The following is an 18,864-nucleotide window of genomic DNA, read 5'->3' as shown; positions in this document are numbered from 1 at the left end:
TTGCACTGAGCGGAAGCTGTGTGACATGTTTGACTTCCGAGGGGTGTTCGAAAACCGAAGCATTTACTTCCAGGTTTACAGCGTTGGTAAACCGAAATGGTCATCAACGGAGACGTTCGAAAACCGAGGTACTACTGTATTTACTAGAGCAAATGCCACCCAAAGCCCAGAGGGTTAGCTGGAGTAGCTGATGCCCTGTGCTCCTTTTTATAGCTCTCTTTCCCTGTATCACGCTCTGCATATATCCCATTTCATTAGCTCATATAAACTTAGGTTGTGCCCAGTACTGCATCTTACTCTAAATGTATCACCATGTGAAATAGTCTGTGTTTCCTCAAAAATTTTATAACAGAAACAGTAGAGTTCTTTAAAAATAAAGTAGGGGAATTTCCTGGTTCTTTGTGCAAGCAGTGACTCTGCTACTTTTTACAAATGAGCAGCCTCTTTTGATCCACAAGACATTGGGGTTGTCAGCCATCAGCAAGCTATGAAATTACTAGGGTAAGAATGGAATATACAGTACAGACCTAAATTGTATATTGAGTTGTGAAATGAGGTTTTAATGGTGGTGAGTCTGCAAACTTGTAAAAATTGTTCGCATGGACACTAGCTGTCCACTTCTTGGGGAAGGAGTTAATAAGATTGGAGAGAAAGGAGGAATTTTATAAAGAATCTTTAAAATGTCAGTATTTATTCAACGTACTATATATCTCTCATATACAGTACATTCTCTTGGCCCTTTGGGAGGGGTTGCAGAATATGCAAATTCCAAATATCTTGGCTTTAAAGAACTTACTAATTAGAAAGATTAACTTTAAAGTACAGATAGCCATCATTTCAATTACTCTGTGTCATGCACTGTGACAGGGATTTTCATGTACTCTATGTCCAGGGTCAGCAAACTATGGCCAAAGGGCCAAATCTAGTCCACTGCCTGTTTTTGTAATAAAGTTTTATTGAAATGTAGACAGGCCCAATGGTTTGAGTGTGGTTTATGGCTGCTTTTGTGCTACAATGGCAGAGTTGAGTAGTTGCGACAGAGTCGAGACAGTCTGGCCTGCAAAACTGAAATACTTTCTGTCTGGTCCTTGACAGAAAGTATTTGCTGACTTCTGCTCTATATCATTCAGTCTCACAGGAATACTCAGAGATAAATATGGTGTTTCCCATTTTACAACGAAGGTAACTGAGGGTTATAGGTTATGTAACTTGGTAAGTGGCAAACCTTGAATTTTATTTTAGATTTGTCTGATTCCAAAAATCCATATTCTTATGCTACATTCATGTACAGAAATAGCCAAAATATGAGGTAGGAAGAAACAAGAGCCTTATAGATTCACAGAGAAACTGCTACTGGAATTCCAAAAAGAGATAGATTATTTTGAGCCTTGGGTGGTAAAGATTGTAAAGCAGATCATATTTAAATGTAAAAGGAAAAATGGATCTCAGAAATTGTCTCAAGCTGAAGAAAAGTTCAGAGATCAAGTTCACATGTTTAGTTAGCATCAGAGCTTGGATTAAGACCAGTTTTCTACTCACCTAGTCCAGTTTTCTACTCACCATGCTCTTGGTTACCAGGCTGAGCCATTGAATGTGTGTGGGTTTGTGTGTATGTGTGTGTATAAATGTTATAGAATGGCAGAACCATTTGAAAGAGAATTTGTACATTATGCTCAATTGTAATTGAACTAAAGGGCCTGTACTTCCTTTATTGAATCAATCAAAAACACATTTGTTTTTTTGGTTTATTATTTACACAATACGATCATTCATCCACCATGCTACCAAATATATTCTTGTAGACAATCATACTTCTGAGACCATGGGTACCTCTGTCACTCTAACCAACTTTAAGATTCAAATGATAAACAAGAGACCCCAAGAATCAAATGTTCATATACATCTTCCCATGCAGAATCAGGCAACTCTAGGCCAGGAGAAAAATGGAAACGGGAGCAGGAGCAGCCAAAGGAAGCTTACCTGATACTGTAGAGCACTTTGCCATTTTTTGAAATCCGAAGCAGTTTGTTATCGGTGGTGACATCGTGGAAGTTTGCACCCTTCTCATTGGCAAAGAACAAATCAGGTTTCCAAATGGAGTCCAGCATTGATGGGTCCAAGTCCAGGGAGTCATCAGGGTACTCGCTGTATGCCAGCCGGGAGTCATTCCACTGTTGTCTCAGAAAAATGTTCACTCGATAATCCTACAGAAATGCCATGCGTAAGAGTTACTTATTGCCTGTTCAACAGAAGAGGTCCATCTATATTTTCCCCTCACTCTTCTCCCTGATTTGGTGCAGTGTTGTTGTCTGAGAAACCAGGCTGTGTGTATATCTTGGTAAAAAAATAAACCACTCAGTTCTAGGAGTGGGAACAGAAGGGAGAAAGAAAGAAGACTCAACCAAACCAGAATGCTGATTGAATAGATTGACTTGGTTGATTTTTTTTAATGTTTCAATTATTCATTCTGGAAGGAAATAATACGAAGTCAAGCTGATTTTGCTATAGAAAAAGGTAACGATGAGTACAGAAGTCAGTCTGTGATGGCAGATTGTCAAATAAAACTGATTCATTTTCCAAATCAGAAATGACATGATGTCTTTTCTCATTCTACTCAGATGCTCTGGGCAGAAGGAAACCCACTCTGTACTTTTGGTAGTGAAAATATTATTATAAAACTTTGACATGATAGGGCAATATTTTTTAAATTCATCAACATAAATATTAAGATGCTTCATGTTGACAAGATAATTCCCTCACAGCTACTAACTTTTGAAATTCTTAAATATTTTATCATTTCTCCGAATGGGTTATATCTATAGTAGTTGACTTGATGCTTCACCAAAAGAGATCTTTTGCATGTTCTTCTAATCTGAGCACCTTCTGACAAGGGTGTTCCTCCCTATGGAAGCCTCAGGTATACCCTGTCATTCCCACTTGATCTGGGAATTTCCTTCTGTGCTAATGAATCAGGTTAGGAGAGTGACTGCTCTCCTGGGGATTTCTACTCAAAGGTCTTTAGGTTCATGGCAATTGTTGCTTCGTTTGATAGAGTGGACCCAGGTAGAGGCTTGAATAGTATTCCCCAGTCAGGAGGAAGTATGGTTCAGGGATAATAGTTGTCCACTCCTGCCACTTGTGGTTACTTAGGGTGATACATTCTCATTCTTTCTTAACCTCTTTCCTTTACCTTTTTCATCATCACTTGCTCCATTTCCATACTTTTGGCCTTGAATTTTTGGTCGTTGTTTACTTTCTTCAAATGGTGACCAACTTGTCCTAGTTTGCCTGAGAACTGCCCAGTTTTAGCCCCCAAAGCCCCACATTCAGGGAACCCACTCAGTCCTGGGCAAAACCAGGACGGTTGGTTACTTTACCAGGTACAGTGGAGACAACCTCAGGATGGTCAGTTTTGGTTAATTCTCTTAGGGCCAAAAGAAAAAAAAATAACTAACTTATAAAGATCAGTGTGTATGGAAAAGAGCTTCAATTCAGTTCCTTCTACCTATTACTAAACTCTCCAAATTCCCATGACTTCTTTTGAAATACAGCCATCCTGATCATCAGCCTGATAGAGTATTTTGAAGGTGGTATTTCTTAGAAAGCATGCCCAGTGTAGTAGGCCTAAAGAATGCTAATAATCAAATAGTTACTAACTTCTGAAAATCAGTCATAAAAATCCAGCTCATTTGGAAAGGCTGAAATATTAAAACAAATAACTTTAAAGTTCTCCATTGTACAACATAAGAGCTTTCTGACTTGGAAAATTTTATCAGCTGACTTTTATCTGGGATTGTACCAGGTCTGCACAGCAAATTCTCAGACTTAGGAGGGCACTGTTGTGGGCCCAGCCATGCTTTCAACCCATTCTATGTGTTTACTGCCCCCCCATCTCCCACCCTCTGAGAGAACCAGGAAATGGCAGAACCTCAAAGTTCTCCCCATCACCAATTTTGGAACTGTCCAAAGGGAACAGAAGGATGTAACTGGAAAGAATTTACCAGGTCTGTGTTTCATTGGCAACAGGAGTTGAATCTTTGGAATTGCGTGTGAGTAAAGAGTAGAATGTGTGATTTGCAGAAAGTCAAAAAAAGAGCTATTGAAAATATCCAATGTAAGTATGAACTAAATACATCAACTGTGAGATTTTCTTAAGGTTTCCTTATAGGGAAAAAAATGCAGCTTCTCCAGTGTTTGATATCCACCCCTTTTATTTCCCTTAGACTGAGAACCACTTATCCGTAACAATTTTTGGGGGGAGAGGGTCTATAAGCTTGTTTCAGTAGGAAGTAGGAGAGAAGACGATCTCATCCCTTAACCAATTCTGGAGGTACAGAAACTCTATGTATGATATGTAATAACAGTTGGAAATAACAGAGGCAAATGAATTAAATGTCTTAGGCCATTGGGAGGCCAACACGCCTCCCCTGCCACCCAGGAGGTAACCATAAGATGAGAAAGGCCATGAGAAGCCAGATAGAGAGTATTGGGCAGCAAAATCACCAAGGGAACATTGTTCTAATCCTCCCTTGAGCCTGAGAATGATTTAAAGATGCATATTGAGAGACTCTAGAGAATATTACATTAGTAACATACAATATGAAAACATTGACCTGTAAAAACATCTCAATATAAGTTTTCACAGCTAATGTGTATCTTTTAAAAAAAGTCTTTCCCATGAGTATTCTCCAGTGTTTCCCAGTTTTCTATTCTGAATTTTATATAGAGAGAAAACAATAAAATAGATTCTCCCAGTATTATAACTTTAAAAACATCACTGAATCTATCATATCACAATAGAACCATTAAATGTCTAACAGTTAATTTAAAATAAATTAATCCTCCTATTTGTAAACAAGGATAAGTGGAAAACTAAGAGGAAAAAATATGTTTTATGCCACAATGACAGGAATTATAGGAAATGAGGTCTTTATTAGATCTTTGGAAGGATTTGTTCTTTTTCATACATAGGAATTAAAATTTTCCATAGTTTTGGTTATGATGATATACACTATTCTAAAATAAATAGCAACCCTTAAAACCTGTTAGAATAGGAAAGGACACACAGGAATCTAAAGAAGTAGATCGCCAAAGAAAAGATTTTCTGGGGCTGTTGGCTTGTAATTCTTTTAGTTCTCTGTCATTTTCAACGTAGGGTAGACATTTGACACATGTGATTTATCTGTGCATTATCTCTGTTTATTTACAGATAGATTTATTATTTCATGATATTCCAAACCACAGGAGATAGTTAGATTGTTCTGTAGTCTTTCTTTGTCTTTATTTTTGCTTCTAGGTTTAATTAAATATTAAAGGGGAAGTAAATATTGAGAAACATGTTTAAATGCAGACTGAGTTTTCTGTTAGACTGACTTCTCTCTCCAGAGACAGATTCTACTTCAAATAAAAATTTCCTTGTATTAAAATTTGTTTTCCTAAGATTGACTCTCTGGGTATTGGATTAGGTAATGGAAAATTCAATTAGTATATATGTGTGTATGTATGTAAATGCATACACACATATCTTAATTTTTCAAAAGCTACATGTAAGTCATCTAATCTTTATTATATTCTTAACACAGGCAATACAGGTGCCTACAGTCCATACTATTATTTCATATACAATTTAGAATAACTAAACTTTCACTTTTTCTGGTGCCTTCTAATACTATGCCCATGCCACAAAGTTTGTTTCCTTAAATTGAATTATTTTGGTACTATTATATTTGGTCTGGCATTTGTACATAGAGATTTCAACTCTGCCTCATACATACTCATATTAAACCTTACTAGTACTCTTTTATTATATATGTATGCATTTTTAATCCAATTATGTTATCAAAGACAAGGGTATGCTTTGTTGATTCCCCATAGTGCCTATGTGGCACTTTGATTTTAACCTCTGGCTACACAGCGGTACAGTTTTCATCATCTTGAGTCTGTGCTAGCTTTGATAGAGGAAGTTAGCCTTGAATTTAAAATTATGGGGTGGCAGTTACTTTGTGATGAATCCAGGCTTTAACATTGCATTGTTAATTTAGAGACCAAGGTCACCTTATATCTCAGTTTAACAAAATGCCAGGCTTGTGGTAGATTCTTGGTTCTTCCCTAAAAAGTCAGAAATAAAAAATGTAGCTACCTGCTATTCCTGATAAGTTAGCATCTCCTTACGAATTGCTTATGCAGCTATTGAATGAAAGGGAACCCATAGTGTCATTTCAGCAAGTACAGCACAGCATGCATTCTTATAAGGAGCTGTCTACCTCTTATCCTGTTCCTCAGGAATGCGATTTCAGATCAGAGATAGAACAACTGTTCACCCTGCAGCAGTAACCAGCAGAGCACGTGGAAATTATCTTTTGGGACAGAGTTTGGGGGAGCCGGAATCATAATATGGGCACGCTCGCTGAGTGGACAAATTATATATACTTTCAGCTCTTGTTCCTCCCGCCCCCCAAGTTTGTTAAATAAGGAGGGTGTCAGGATCTGATGCTGTGACCTGGGCAGTGTTCCAGCACCCACAGGTCTAAATCACACTCTGTGTACCCACGTCATTCCAGGCAATCATTGCAAAGCTTCAAGGAGACTATCTTGTCTCCATTTTCTGATGGCCCAGCCCTGGGGAGAACTGCCTGCAGATGGCATGCAAATCCTCTTGACATTTACTGACATTATTAATATTCCCAAACTATGCCTTTAAATCAGGAAAGAGGGAGTAGCAAATACACGCTCCATCCTGTAAATTTTCTTGCCATCAGCAGCTAAAGAAAAGGGGGTAAGAAAGAAAAGGGAATGGTAAACTGACATCCCCGAAACAATATATAACTTGTTTCATTATACATACCTTACTAGTCTTTTGGAACCACCCACACACACAAAAATATTCCAGTGAATATTAACACAGGGTCAATTATAGATATCAATACCGGGTCCATCAACAGATCCCTGACTCTTAATGAACAAAAGTGTATATTTTGGAATAATGTATATCATCATAATGATCCGGGAAAATATCCCTTAGAATAACACAAGTATGTTGTCCTATGAGCACATATCTTCAACAGTAACATCTCAAAGGAGGTCAAGGTCCTCTTGACTCTATAGTGAGCCTATATTTTGTGGGCAAGTATCATTGACAATCACTTAGTGGGAGTTCATCACACACAAGAGGGGCAGAATGGATAGCATCCAAAGAAAGTCATGTTGGGTTCTTAAAACAGATAATCTTTGCTTCTCATTAGAAACAAACACCCAAACTAAACCCTTCAATAATGCTATCAGGATCACGGGGGGGGGGGGGGGGAGGAACCTGAGAGTAGAGAGTAAAATCATGTTTAGAAACTCAAAACTCTGAGGTATTCTTGGAAAAATTCGTACCAGAAAATGTAGAGAAAGCAAAACTCGTGTCCCCCCAAAGAGCACTAGTCACTGTCCTCGTTGACCACATACATTGCTGTGCTTGGAAGCCAAGGCACTGAGGTCCTGGTTCCAACTAAAAGACAGTTGAGGAAAGAACCTGGTTCTGTTTAACTTTTTTCGACCAATTTTTTTGAGCCAAATTTTGTGCAAGTGTGGACAAATTCATGGGTGATCGTATCTCAGGGTTTTGATAAAGACAGTTTGGGCAATGATGACCCTCTGTGGGTGTATCAGGTAGGTTCCCAGGCAGGGCCTCGGAGATCTGGAAAGATCAAACCTTTCAAGGTGGAACAATTCTCACGCTCTTATGAGCATGTGAATATTTAAATATTGATGTGATGCCTTAGATCTGGCTTGGCAACTTATGACCTGTGGGCCAAATTTGTCTACAGCATGATTTCATAAGTAAAGTTTTCTTGGAGTACAGCCACACCTACTTCTTACTATTGTTTATGGTGGCTTTCATGCCAAAAGGGCAGAATTGAGTACTTGTGACACAGAGTGTCTGGCCTTCAAAGTCTTAGGTATTTAGTGTGGCCTTTTACAGAAAAGCTTTTGCCAGTCCCTACCTTACGTGACATGAGGATTCATTCTTTGATTTAAGCATGATAGACTGTCAAAAAATATTTTTTAAAATTTCACACAAAAGCCATAATTAAATAAAATAAAAGATACTTTTTATTATATCATTACATTAAAAGCTAAGAAATAAAATAAAAGAAGCATAATATGCATCACTCTTCTGATCATGCGATTCAGTATATCTCATTCAGCAGAATAGACAGGCCATTGATATTACACTTGAGCAATGAGTTCCAAGTTTTCTCATAGGAAACATGACAAAGGACACCTTAATAAGTGACCAGGAAGCACCTAAGCAGCCCATTTATTATACACCTTCAGTAGCTGTTATATCCATAGTTTCCGTTTTCATCTCCTTAAATATTAAGCTTTTCCTTGCATTAATGAGCATTGAAAAGGTACACATTTATGTTTTTGATTGAGGGTAAAATGCAATGAGGAATTTAATCAAAGCAACAGGAGGCTAATTAATGCAATCAGCATTAGGTCGTGCAAATATTGTCATTGAATGCCATTGTGTAAAGCTGGTGACAATGATTTGGGCTGCTGGGAGATTTGCCCCTCTGTTCAGGCAATAAAACCAAGAGAGGAGAGACAGAAACTGAATGCCAAGCCCAGAGTTGGATTATTCTTTCCATGTTCCGCTTTTCTTATGAATCATTTAGTAACTACCAAAATTATCTTATTTGGGTAAAATTCGTAATGCACTACATCCTGTCAAAGCCCCAGAAGTCTCATTACTTGACAATGCTATATCAGAGTAATATTAAAATAGGTAGTGGGGTTGCATTATTTCTAATTTTGCCAGTGGAAAGGAGTGGTAAAAGGTAAGTTATTTCTAGCATCAAGGACACCAGAAAGAAAAATAATTTGTTAAACATGATCCCAGTAGCCTAAAAGAGAAAATTCATCAAAACGGGAACACAGTTTTTTGCTTCTCAGTGGCATTATGCTCATTATTTCACTTCTTGGGTGTTTCTAAGACATCAGCCATCATAGTACTTGATCAAGCTCAACTATATTCTATTTTGATCTCATCCAATAATGCAGCAATATACTTTACATAGTCATGAAAATTAAAACCAGCCAATTGACTTAGGGTGTAAAATAAATTGTTTATTGGGACCAAGAAATATTTCACCCCCCCAAAAAAAACACAACACAAAACAAACAGATTCATAGAAACAGAGACCAGAGGGATGGTTACCAGAAGGGAGGAGGTGGGGGATGGGTGAAAAGGGGCAGGGGGATTTGGTTAATAATATCATGATAAGTCCACACGGTGACAGATGATTACTAGAATTAGTGGGGTGATCACATTGCAAGGAATAAAAGTGTCAGCTCACTGTATTGTACACCTGAAACTAATATAACCACTATAAGATTGTATACTAACCAAACTTCAATAAAAAATAAATGAAAAAAAAGTGCAATCTCCACACTATCTCCTAGCACTGTAAGGCCACTGATCTAATAGGCTGTGTTCCAGGCAACACCATAACCATGACATTTATAAGGAATCTTGGTGAATTTTATAGTATCTAAAATCTTTATCATGTACATGGAACATGTTTGCATGTACATTATAATAAGCTTTTAATAGTTTTATGTTTATGTTATTTTTTTAAAGTCATGCATGTAACATAATTGCTATGGACTTGGGGTTACTTTTCATTGCCAGAAAATTGTGTGTGTGTGTGTGTGTGTGTGTGTGGTAAAGTCAGCCCCCTTGGCATATATCTTAAATGCTGCATATCCTAGGCTTGACTATGTTAAAACTTCCATTACATGAAAAAGACTGGCTATAAAAAATATCTCCTGAAATTTGAAATTTATATTTCTGAATCATTGGAGATGAAAATATTTGAATATCCTTAACTATACACCATGCTTGTTACTGATAATTCTACCTAAATCTAACCAAACGTCAAGTGTTTCCAAAATTTCTCTGGCATGATGGATAAAAGGTTATTGAATTATAAGTAATGAACACTTGACTAATGACTTTCTAGTCAAACAGTATAAATAATTGCTTTTTAGAGGTGAGTGAACTTGGAAATTGGCACTCAGTAAATGTCCCACAAATACACAACGTTGCTCTTCGATCCCGTATCCCATTCCTTCACACCATGGCTTCAATGCTCAGTCCCACTCACCATTGTAGTTTCTGCTATTGACCCAAAGCTGTTGATAAATATGTTGCAGGTAACATTTACAGGAGGCCCTGCAAGTTGAACAATAAATAGAAAATTTGACAGGTTGTGTTCATGGCATAATCACGTCACGATTTTCTCTTGCCAGTGGCATTGCAGCACTTACCATGGTGGTTTCTGTGACTGATCCAAAACTGTTGATAAAAATATTGCAAGTAACGTTTACTGGAGGACCTGCAGAGTGCAATAAGAATATTGCAATAGACAGGGAGGCAAAAATACAGCTTCATCAACATCTGTGCAAATGACTAGCGATGTAAACAAAATTAAAATGGTGGTGAGATGGCAAAAGAAAAGTTTTACCCAGGGGTTCATAGTGATAACATTCCCACTAGTATTTTGAATAATGACAGTTAAGCAATAACTTACCCTGAAGAGTTTTGGATTTGGAAAATATAAGCTGAAGACTATTAAACTGAATTCATTTTCAGTAGTTGCTATCAAAATAGCTTTTCAGGTGGGTGTCTTTCCTTGACTTTAGGGTCAACAGCATTGTAGATGTCAACAGTGGGCACCCCATGGTGAGGAAATAACCTGGGTCATGAGTTTAAATGGAATTGCATTTTGAACTGTGGATGGGTCAGGAATATTCACCTCCTTTTGCATGACACCCTTTAAATCAGTAGATCTAGTTTGATTCTCTCGATACCTCTGAATTTACCCCATTCCTTCAATAATCCTTTGAACCCCGATGAAAAATGATGCACAGAAACACAAAAACAAAGAAAATTAGCTCATTTTAAGAAATAAACACAAAAAATGTTACTTACTGTCCAGTTTGTTGTCTCAATAAATATAGTACCAAGCAAGAGTTATTAATGCTAGATGTGCTTCGAACAAAGAAACTATTTTTTTTTCTCCAGAGAACCAGGGACTAACTCTCTTCCTCTTGCCCTTTGGCTCCCATCCAAGCACTAACCAGGACAGACTCTGTTTAGTTTCAGGGATCAGATGAGATCAGGTGTGCTCAAGGGTTATGGCCACGGACTCTGTGCTCTTTGACAATAGAGAAATGACTCGCTGATGATTTCCAGTCTCGTTTTGCTGGGGAATGTTTATTGCCCTCATCTAGTTTCCTCCTAACGCTGTCTCAGATAAGAACAGATTGCCATAACCATCTACTCACTCACTGCTTGCCCCTGTGGAAGTCTGTCTGTCTTCACTCAAAGGTTGAACAAGTTGGTTCAAGCTACACCCAGTTGGTTCTGTACCCAACCAGCCAGTGGGATCTGAATGAGGATGAATTTGGCTTGAGACCTCCCTCGAATGCTGGTGATAAAACACAGCCCTGGAGCCTCATGTCATTAAACTCTACCAGTCTGCGTTGGGTTCTCAAAGTGAGGAAAGAAAACTTGGGCTGAAAATCTAATTTAAATCCCCAGGCAAGGACTTTTGTTAAAAGAAGGAGTAAGGAGTTTTGGTAAAAGAGACGTGTTAAGCTCTTTTTCTTTTTAACAGAACTAACTTTTCAGTTTGGATGCAAAAGTAAATGTGTTTATTTAAAAAAATATTTGCAGATGGTGAATCACAGGCATGACCATATTACCCAAACATTTTTCAGCCTCCAAGTCTTGTGATTCGTCCCTTTATCCCCTCCTCTTTTATTTTAGCATCTGTCAAGATGACTTCTCCATGGTCACTTCCTACTCTGTTTGATTTTGTTTCTCTTTTTTTGGTTACTCAAAACAAAACAAAACAAAAATGGGTCTCTTTATTAGCTGTAAAATTCTATTCTACAACAAATGCATTTCTCTGCTAATAAGAAATAAAGTAGACAAGGTAGAGGCAAGTCATGAGAAATCTATATGTTTGCTTTTTTTTGTTCTTTTTACAATAAAATGTTTCCTTTTAAATAGTCCAGTTCAGGATGGAAAACTGTCATAAAGTTTTATATGCAAGATAGAGAGAAAGTACATGATGGGGGAAAGAAACAGGAAAAAGAGAAATGTCATCTTAACAGGAGGAATTTGAACATTTAAATGTAGGTTACCTTGTACTGTACATTATCTGTGTGGCCTCCTCATCTAACTTGGAAGCATTTAGAAGGCTGGGTCATACCATCATATATTTGTTTTTGTCCTTCTCAGTAAATGGTAGTGTGGGTGTATTAGTGGAACTCAAAATATTTTTTAAGCTACCACATATTGACACATGAAGAATGTTAAAAATGTATCTATTTTAAGCCTCACAAAAGAGGAATTGTTTTACTGCTCCAGTAAATATTTTCAGATGAGGAAACTGGGGGTTAGAGGGGTAAAGTAATTTGCTTAAAGTTGTGCCACAGTAATTAGAAAAGCTGAGAGTGTCTCATTCTGATTACAGAAACCTAAACTTTCAGCCACTTTGCTCCACTACATTCATTGCACAACGTCCTCTCTCCTTCCTGACCCATGATATTGTCCCTTGGTTTGTACATTTCTGGGATAATTTTACCTTTTACATCTGATTTCTTCAATCTTGGCATTGTCTCAAGGTTCATTTGCATTTGGATATAAAAGTATCAAAGGGAAAAAAAGTAACTTTTTTTGATAAGGGATTAGCGCATGCCCATAATAAGAACTGACACATGTTAAAACTGCGCTGGGTGAGAGTGAGTGCCTTATTTCATTCTTCAGTAATTAGGTGCTACCATGTCCACCATCTTATAGATAAGGAAACTGAGGCACAGAGGTGGTTAATTAATTTTCCCAAGGTCACAGAGTGTAAGAGGCAGAAATTACCTAACTTTAGGGACACTTTTTTTAAACTACAGGGGTAAAATGACTGAGGCCGATAGAATTATCCTAATGACAGAAGCTACCTCAATATGGGACTCAGCCTGCGAGTCCTTTGGGTTGAATGATAGGATTGTTTTACACTTTTGAGAGTTATCCTGATATGTGCCAGTACAACCTTTCATCTGTGTTTTAGCCCAATAATCTGCTAAGGTGTTCTAATTAACGAGGACATATTCTTACATGAATGAATGTGTTCTGTAAATTGTAGAAAAATAGTTAACACTAGTTAAGGTCATCTAATTGATTTATCAACAAAGTTATGCTATTCCGAAGTGAATTGGATGGGGATTTGACTAGGAAAAAAGAATTACGTAGACATCGTCTCTATCACTATCCTCCCCTTCCTTCTTTCCTCCTTTGTCTCCCATCTTTTTTCTTCCCTCCCTCCCTCTTTCCCTCTCTTGTTCTCTTTCTTACTTTGTATTTTTTGCCTTATTCTTATGAGAAAGAGCAATATTTCTATAACTCAAGTATGTAATTCAAATATAAAAGGAAATAAGAAATAGATTTGGACTTATTTCATTTAGCATAGTACCCTCAAGGTCCATCCATGTCCCAAATGGCAAGATTTTGTCTTTTTTTTTTTTTAATGGATGAGTAGCATTCCATTGTGTGTGTGTGTGTGTGTGTGTGTGTGTGTGTGTGTGTGTCTGTCTGTCTGTCTGTCTTTATCCATTCATCCATCAATGGACACTTAGGTTGTTTTCATATTTTGGCTATGATAAATAATGCTGCTATGAACATTGGGGTGATATCTTTTAGAATTAGTGTTTTTGTTTTCTTTGGAAAGATACTCAGAAGTAGAATATCTGTATCATGTGGTAGTTCTATTGTTAATTTTTTGAGGAATCTCCATACTATTTTCAATAGTGACTATGCCAATTTACAATCCCACCAACAGTCAGATGGAGAAAGACAAATATGATATAATTTCACTCACATGTGGAATATAAAAAGAAAACAACAACAAAAAACCCTCATAAATACAGACAACACATTGGCAGTTACCAGAGGAGAAAGGGATATGGGGAGGGCGAAATGGGTAAAGTGGGTCAGTTATATGGTGATGGATGGAAACTAGACTTTTGGTGGGGAGCATACCTTAGGGCATACAGATGTCAAATTATGATGTTGTACACCGAAAACTTATATAATATTATAAAGCAATGTTACCGCAATAAAAAATAGATTTGACTACTTTAAATGTATTTGGAAGAATGGCTCTCCTCCCTGACCCCCAGCACAAAGTATGACAAGCCTCATCCCATATTGAATCTCTTGGTTGCTATATATCACTCTCTCAGGTTGTCTTCTTTGGAATAGGGCATTTGTCTTGGTAACCCAAGTAAAATTACAATTATGCTACTTGAAAGGAATAATAGAGTTATCGATTATTGTCCGTAAACATCTTTACTTTGGGATCAGTTGATCAAATGGCTGTAAGAGGGCATAGTCTCACGATAAATAGTGCTTCCAAGTTATATCTCCTGCTATTCACACTGTGATTGGAAAATCAGCAGAATCAGCACCATCTGAGAGCCTGTTGGAAATGCAAACCCTCAGACCCCATTCGAGTCCTGCTGAAGCACTTTAACAGAGGGGATTTGTTTCTGTAGATCACTTGTACTTTGCTTCAGTATTTCATGAGTGTTCCTTTAAATGTTGACTGTAGTCTGTTAACAAAACTTCTAAGGTCAAACAAGTATGGGAAACCCTCTGAAATAAGGCTAGGCAAGTTTCTTTAGCATAGATTTCCCCAAAGTTGTGCAACAATCACCACTGTCTATTTCTAAGTTTTCCATCACTTCAAACAGAAACTTTGTAACTGTTAAGCAATAAGTCCCTGTTCTCCTCTCTCCCCAGCCCCTGGCAACTTCTAATCTACTTTCTGTCTCTGTGAATTTGTCTATTCAAGATATCTCATATAAATAGAATCATACAGTATTTATCTTTTCTGTCTGGCTTCTTTCACTTAGCATCATGTTTTTCAAAGTTCATCCATCTTGTAGCATGCATCAGAATTTCTTCCCTTTTTATGGATGAATAATAATCCATTGCATGTATATACTATATTTTGTTTATTTGTTCATGGATACTTGAGTTGTTTTCACCTTTTGGCTATTGTGAGTAAAGCTGCAATGAAATGTTTGAGTTCCTCCTTTCAATTCTTTTGGATCTATGCCTAGGAGTGGAATTTCTGGGTCAGATGCTAATTCTATATTTATTTAAGGAACTGCCATACTGTTTCCCACAGTGGCTGCACCATTTTACATTGCCACAAGCCATGTATGAGAATTCCAATTTCTTCACATATTTGCTAACACCTATTTTCCATCTTTTGATTATAGCCATCCCAGTGGTATCTCATTGTGGTTTTGATTTTCATTTCCCTAATGACTAGTGACATTGAGCATCTTTTCATGTGATTATCAGCCATCTTCTTTTGGAAGTCTATTCAAGTCCTTTGCCCATTTTTGTATTGGGTAGTTTGTTTTTCTGTTGTTGAGTTGCAGGAGTTCATATGTTCTGGATATTAAACTCTTATCAGATATAATGATTTGCAAGGTTTTCTCCCATTTTGTATGTTTTCTTTATTTTTCTTGATAATGTCCTTCGATGCACCAAAGTTTTTAGTTTGTTTTTTTTTCATCACCAAAAAGTATTTATTCAGGAAAAAGAAAAGGTTGCAACCCAGTCATGCAGCCATGGCAAGCCATATGCATACGCTGGCCTGCATCCTGAAACGAAGCACTATTTATAGAAGGGAAATGGAAATTAAGGGAAGGAGAAGTTAGAGTTTTCAGTTTTGTTTTTTTGTTTGTTTGTTTGTTTTTTTAATTTTATTTTATTAAATTTATTGGGGTGACAATTGTTAGTAAAATTACATAGATTTCAGGTGTACAATTCTGTATTACATCATTTTCTAGATATTATAGCCAGAAAGTCAGTGCTCATAGGTGACCTCGGAGCTGTCCACACTGCTGATAGGAGCTGCAGTTCTGTTCCCTGCATTTCAGTTTTAATGAAGTCCAGTTTATCTACTTTTCCTTTTGCTGCTCATGCTTTGGTATTATCAAAAAAAAAAAAAAATTAACTACCAAATCCATGGTCATGAAGATTTACCCCTATATTTTCTTTTAAAAGTTTTACTGTTTCACCTCTTGTAGTTAGGCTGTTGATTCATTTGGAGATAATTTTTGTGTATGGTGTGAGATAGAGGTCCAGCTTCATTCTTTTGCATGTGGAAATCCACTTTTCCCAGCATTATTTGTTGAAGATTCTAGTCTCTTCCCCCTTTGAATGGACTTGTTGACCTTGTCAAAATCAACTGGCCATAAATATATAGATTTATTTTCTGGACTCTCAATTCTATTCCATTCGTGATTATGTTTATGCTGATGCCAGTATTGCATTATTTTGATTACTGTAGCTTTGTTTTAAGTTTTGAAATCAGGAATTGTTAATCCTTTCACTTTTTTGTTCTTTTTCAAGATTGTTTTGGCTATTCAAGGCCCTTTACAATTTCATATGAAGTTGAGGATTGGCTTTTTCACTTTTGAAAAAAAAAAAAAAAAACAACACCCAAAGGCAATTGAAATTTTTATAGGAGTTGCATTGAATCTATAGATTGCTTTGGGTAGTAGCAACATTTTACCAAGATGAAGTCTTTCCATTTATTAAGTTTTCTTCGTGTATGTTACAATTTTGCTGAATTCATTTATTAGCTCTAGTAGTTTTATTTTGGATTATTTGGGGTTTAAAATATATAAAGTAAATATTGCAAATAAAAAATGGTTTGGTGGTTGCCAGAGGGTAAGGGGGGTGGGGGGTGGGGGGTGGGAGATGAGGGTAAGAGGGATCGAATATATGGTGATGGAAGGAGAACTGACTCTGGGTGATGAACACACAATGGGATTTATAGATGATGTAATACAGAATTGTACACCTGAAATCTATGTAATTTTACTAACAATTGTCACCCCAATAAATTTAATAAAATTAAAAAAAATAGTTTTACTTCTTACTTCTTTTTAGTTTTACTTCTTTTACTTCTTACTTTCAAATTTGGATGCTTTTTCTTTTTCATGTCTAATTGCTCCAGATAAAACTTCTAATACATGTTGAATCGCAGTGATAAAAGCTGGCATCCTTACCTTGTTTTTGATCTTAGGGAGAAAGCTTTTAGTCTTTCACCATTGAGTATGCCTCTTATAAATGGCAGATAGTTGGATCATGTTGTTAGTTTTGAATTTTTCATAAATGCCCTTTATCAGGATAAATAAGTTTCTTTCTATTCCTAGTTTTTCTGAGTTTTTTTTTTTTTTTCTTGTGGAAGAGTATTGGACTTTGTCAACTGCTTTTTCTGCATCAGTTGAGATGATCATGTGTTTTCTTTCCTTCATTCTGTTATTGTGGGGTATTACTTTGATTTTATTATATTGAACTACTTTTGCATTCCTGGGATAAATCCCAGTTGGTCATGGTGTATAATTCATTTACTATGCTGTTGGATTTGTTTTCCTAATATTTTGTTGAGGATTTTTACATCTGTATTCACAAGGGATATTGGCCTGTGATTTCCTTTTCTTGTAGTATCTTTATCTGGTTTTGCTATCAGTGTAATGTTGGCCTCATACAATGAGTTAGGAAATATTCTTTCCTCTTTTATTTCTTGGAACAGTTTGAGAAACATTGGTGATAATTCTTATTTAAATGTTTGGAAGAATTCACCAGTGAAGCTGTACAGTCCTGAACTTTTCTTTGGAAGGTTTTTGATTACTCATTCAATCTCTTTACTTGTTACAGGTCTGTTAAAGTTTTCTATTTCATCTTCAGTGAGTTTAGGCAACTTGTGTGCTTCTAGGTATTTGTCCATTTCATCTAGGTTATCTAATATGTTTATAATCTTCTGTTATGATTCTTTGTTATTTTTGTAAGGTCAATAGTAATACCTCCACTTTCATCTCTAATTTTAGTTATTTGAGTCTTCTCTCTTTTTTTTTTTTTTTTTTGTCAGTCTAGCTAATGGTTTGTAATTTTTGTGGATATTTTAAAAGAACCAACTTTTGGTTTTGTTAATTCTCTAATTGCTTTTTATTTTTCTCTATTCTAATCTTATTATTTACTTCATCTGAGAACTTTGGGTTCAGTTTGCTCTTCTTTTCCAAGTGTCTCAAGCTGTACTATTAGGTTATTGATTTTAGATCTTTTTTTTTATGCAGGCATTTATATTATAAATTTTCCTTTGAGCACTGCCTTTATTGTATGGCATAAGTTTTTGTATGTTGTGTCTTTGTTTTTATTCATCTATAATTTTCCTTGTAATTTCTTCTCTGACCCATTGATTGTTTAAGAGTATGTTAACTTCCAAATATTTGAATTTTCTGGTTTTCCTTTTATTGTTGATTTTTAGCTTCATTCCGCTATGGTTGGAAATATTCCTTTTATGATTTTAATCTTTTAAAATTTATTAAGATTTTTGGCCCAATATATGGTCTGTTCTGGAGAATGTTTCATATACACTTGAGAAGAATGTGTATTCTGCTGTTTCTGGGCAGAACATTCTATTCTATGTTTGTTAGGTCTAGTTCGTTTATAGTATTGTTCATGTCCTCTATTTCCTTACTGATCCCTATAGATGTTCTATCCATTATTGAAAATGGTATATTAAAGTCTCCAACTATTACTGTAGAAGTGTTATTTCTTCCATCAGTTCTGTCAAGGTTTACCTCATATTTGGGGCTCTGTTGTTTGGTGTAAATATTTTTAGAATTGTTTATATCACCTTGATGATTTGACCCTTTTGTTAGCATATATAATGTCATTCTTTGTCTCTTTAAGTGATTATGACTTAAAGTCTATTTTGTTGGATT

At 36.3% G+C, this 18,864-nt stretch overlaps 1 protein-coding gene across 3 annotated transcripts in view; it reads right to left on the bottom strand.

Annotated features, from left to right (window-relative positions):
- GLRA2 (glycine receptor alpha 2) overlaps positions 1-18,864 on the bottom strand; it is a 191,545-nt gene that overhangs the window by 129,149 nt on the left and 43,532 nt on the right. Inside the window, exons 4-5 of one of the 3 annotated variants that reach the window (XM_019746238.3) lie at positions 10,321-10,388; positions 1,981-2,204 (exon numbers count right to left, since the gene is read on the bottom strand). In XM_019746238.3, the coding sequence (XP_019601797.1) occupies positions 1,981-2,204; positions 10,321-10,388 (292 nt within the window). Of the gene's footprint in view, positions 1-1,980; positions 2,205-10,157; positions 10,226-10,320; positions 10,389-18,864 lie in introns of all 3 variants that reach the window. The other 2 variants (XM_019746239.3, XM_088794847.1) reach the window with 2 other exon arrangements.

The sequence above is a fragment of the Rhinolophus sinicus genome, chromosome 18, assembly GCF_057876585.1.
Source record: "Rhinolophus sinicus isolate RSI-liver-muscle chromosome 18, RSI-T2T, whole genome shotgun sequence".
NCBI lineage: Eukaryota > Metazoa > Chordata > Mammalia > Chiroptera > Rhinolophidae > Rhinolophus > Rhinolophus sinicus.
Note: the sequence above shows the minus strand (reverse complement) of the source record. Positions and strands in the feature narration are given on the sequence as shown.